This window comes from Parus major, unplaced genomic scaffold (genome assembly GCF_001522545.3).
Source record: "Parus major isolate Abel unplaced genomic scaffold, Parus_major1.1 Scaffold595, whole genome shotgun sequence".
Classification (NCBI taxonomy): domain Eukaryota; kingdom Metazoa; phylum Chordata; class Aves; order Passeriformes; family Paridae; genus Parus; species Parus major.
The window spans coordinates 69-1,048 of record NW_015379483.1 but is presented as its reverse complement, the minus strand read 5'-3'; the positions used below and the strand labels follow the sequence as shown (position 1 = coordinate 1,048).

General features: G+C 55.3%; 1 protein-coding gene across 1 annotated transcript in view; it reads left to right on the top strand.

Moving 5' to 3' along the window:
* Window positions 1-752, top strand: part of LOC107199345 (alanine aminotransferase 1-like) — a 12,091-nt gene extending 11,339 nt beyond the window's left edge. The window contains exon 7 of the mRNA XM_015616669.2: window positions 567-752. Within this exon, the coding sequence (XP_015472155.1) occupies window positions 567-737 (171 nt within the window). The 3' untranslated portion in view covers window positions 738-752. The remainder of the gene's footprint in view (window positions 1-566) is intronic.
* Window positions 753-980: the final 228 nt, after the last annotated feature.

Below are 980 nucleotides of genomic sequence, written 5' to 3'. Positions count from 1 at the left end.
TGGACAGGATCCAAACTGGGATGGACGGGATCCAAACTGGGATGGACGGGATCCAAACTGGGATGGACAGATCCAAACTTGGATGGATGGGATCCAAACTGGGATGGACGGGATCCAAACTGGGATGGGTGGGATCCAAACTGGGATGGACGGGATCCAAACTGGGATGGACGGGATCCAAACTGGGATGGGTGGGATCCAAACTGGGACGAACGGGATCCAAACTGGGATGAACGGGATCCAAACTGGGATGGACGGGATCCAAACTGGGAGATGTGGGAATGGACGGGATCCAAACTGGGATGGGCGGGATCCAAACTGGGATGGGCAGGATCCAAACTGGGATGGATGGATCCAAACTGGGATGGGCAGGATCCAAACTGGGATGGACGGGATCCAAACTGGGATGGACAGATCCAAACTGGGATGGATCAGGATCCACGTGGGGCTCTTTGGGATGGATCCCGATCCACGTGGGGCTCTTTGGGATCGATCGGGATCCACGTGGGGCTCTTTGGGACGTGATCCCGGTTTTTCCGGCGCCGCGTTCCGTGCGGAATTCCCAGGAGAAGCAGCAGGCCCCGGACATGTTCTTCTGCATGAGGCTCCTGGAGGAAACCGGGATCTGCGTCGTCCCGGGAAGCGGCTTCGGACAGAAGGAAGGCACCTTCCACTTCCGGTGGGTTCCTGGGCTGGAATTCCCTGATTTTGGGGGGATCTCACCCCAAATTCCCTGATTTGGGGATCCCCCATCCCAAATTCCCTGATTTTGGGAATTCCCTATCCCAACTTCCTGATTCTTGGGATTCCCATCCCAAATTCCCTGTTCCTGGGGGGATCCCCATCCCAAATCCCAAATCCTCCCTCCCAAAATTCCCAAATGCCCCCATCCCAAATCCCAAATCAAAAATTCCCATATCCCAAATCCCCAAGTCCCCAAATCCCAAATCCCCAAATCCTTCATCCCAAATCCCCAAATC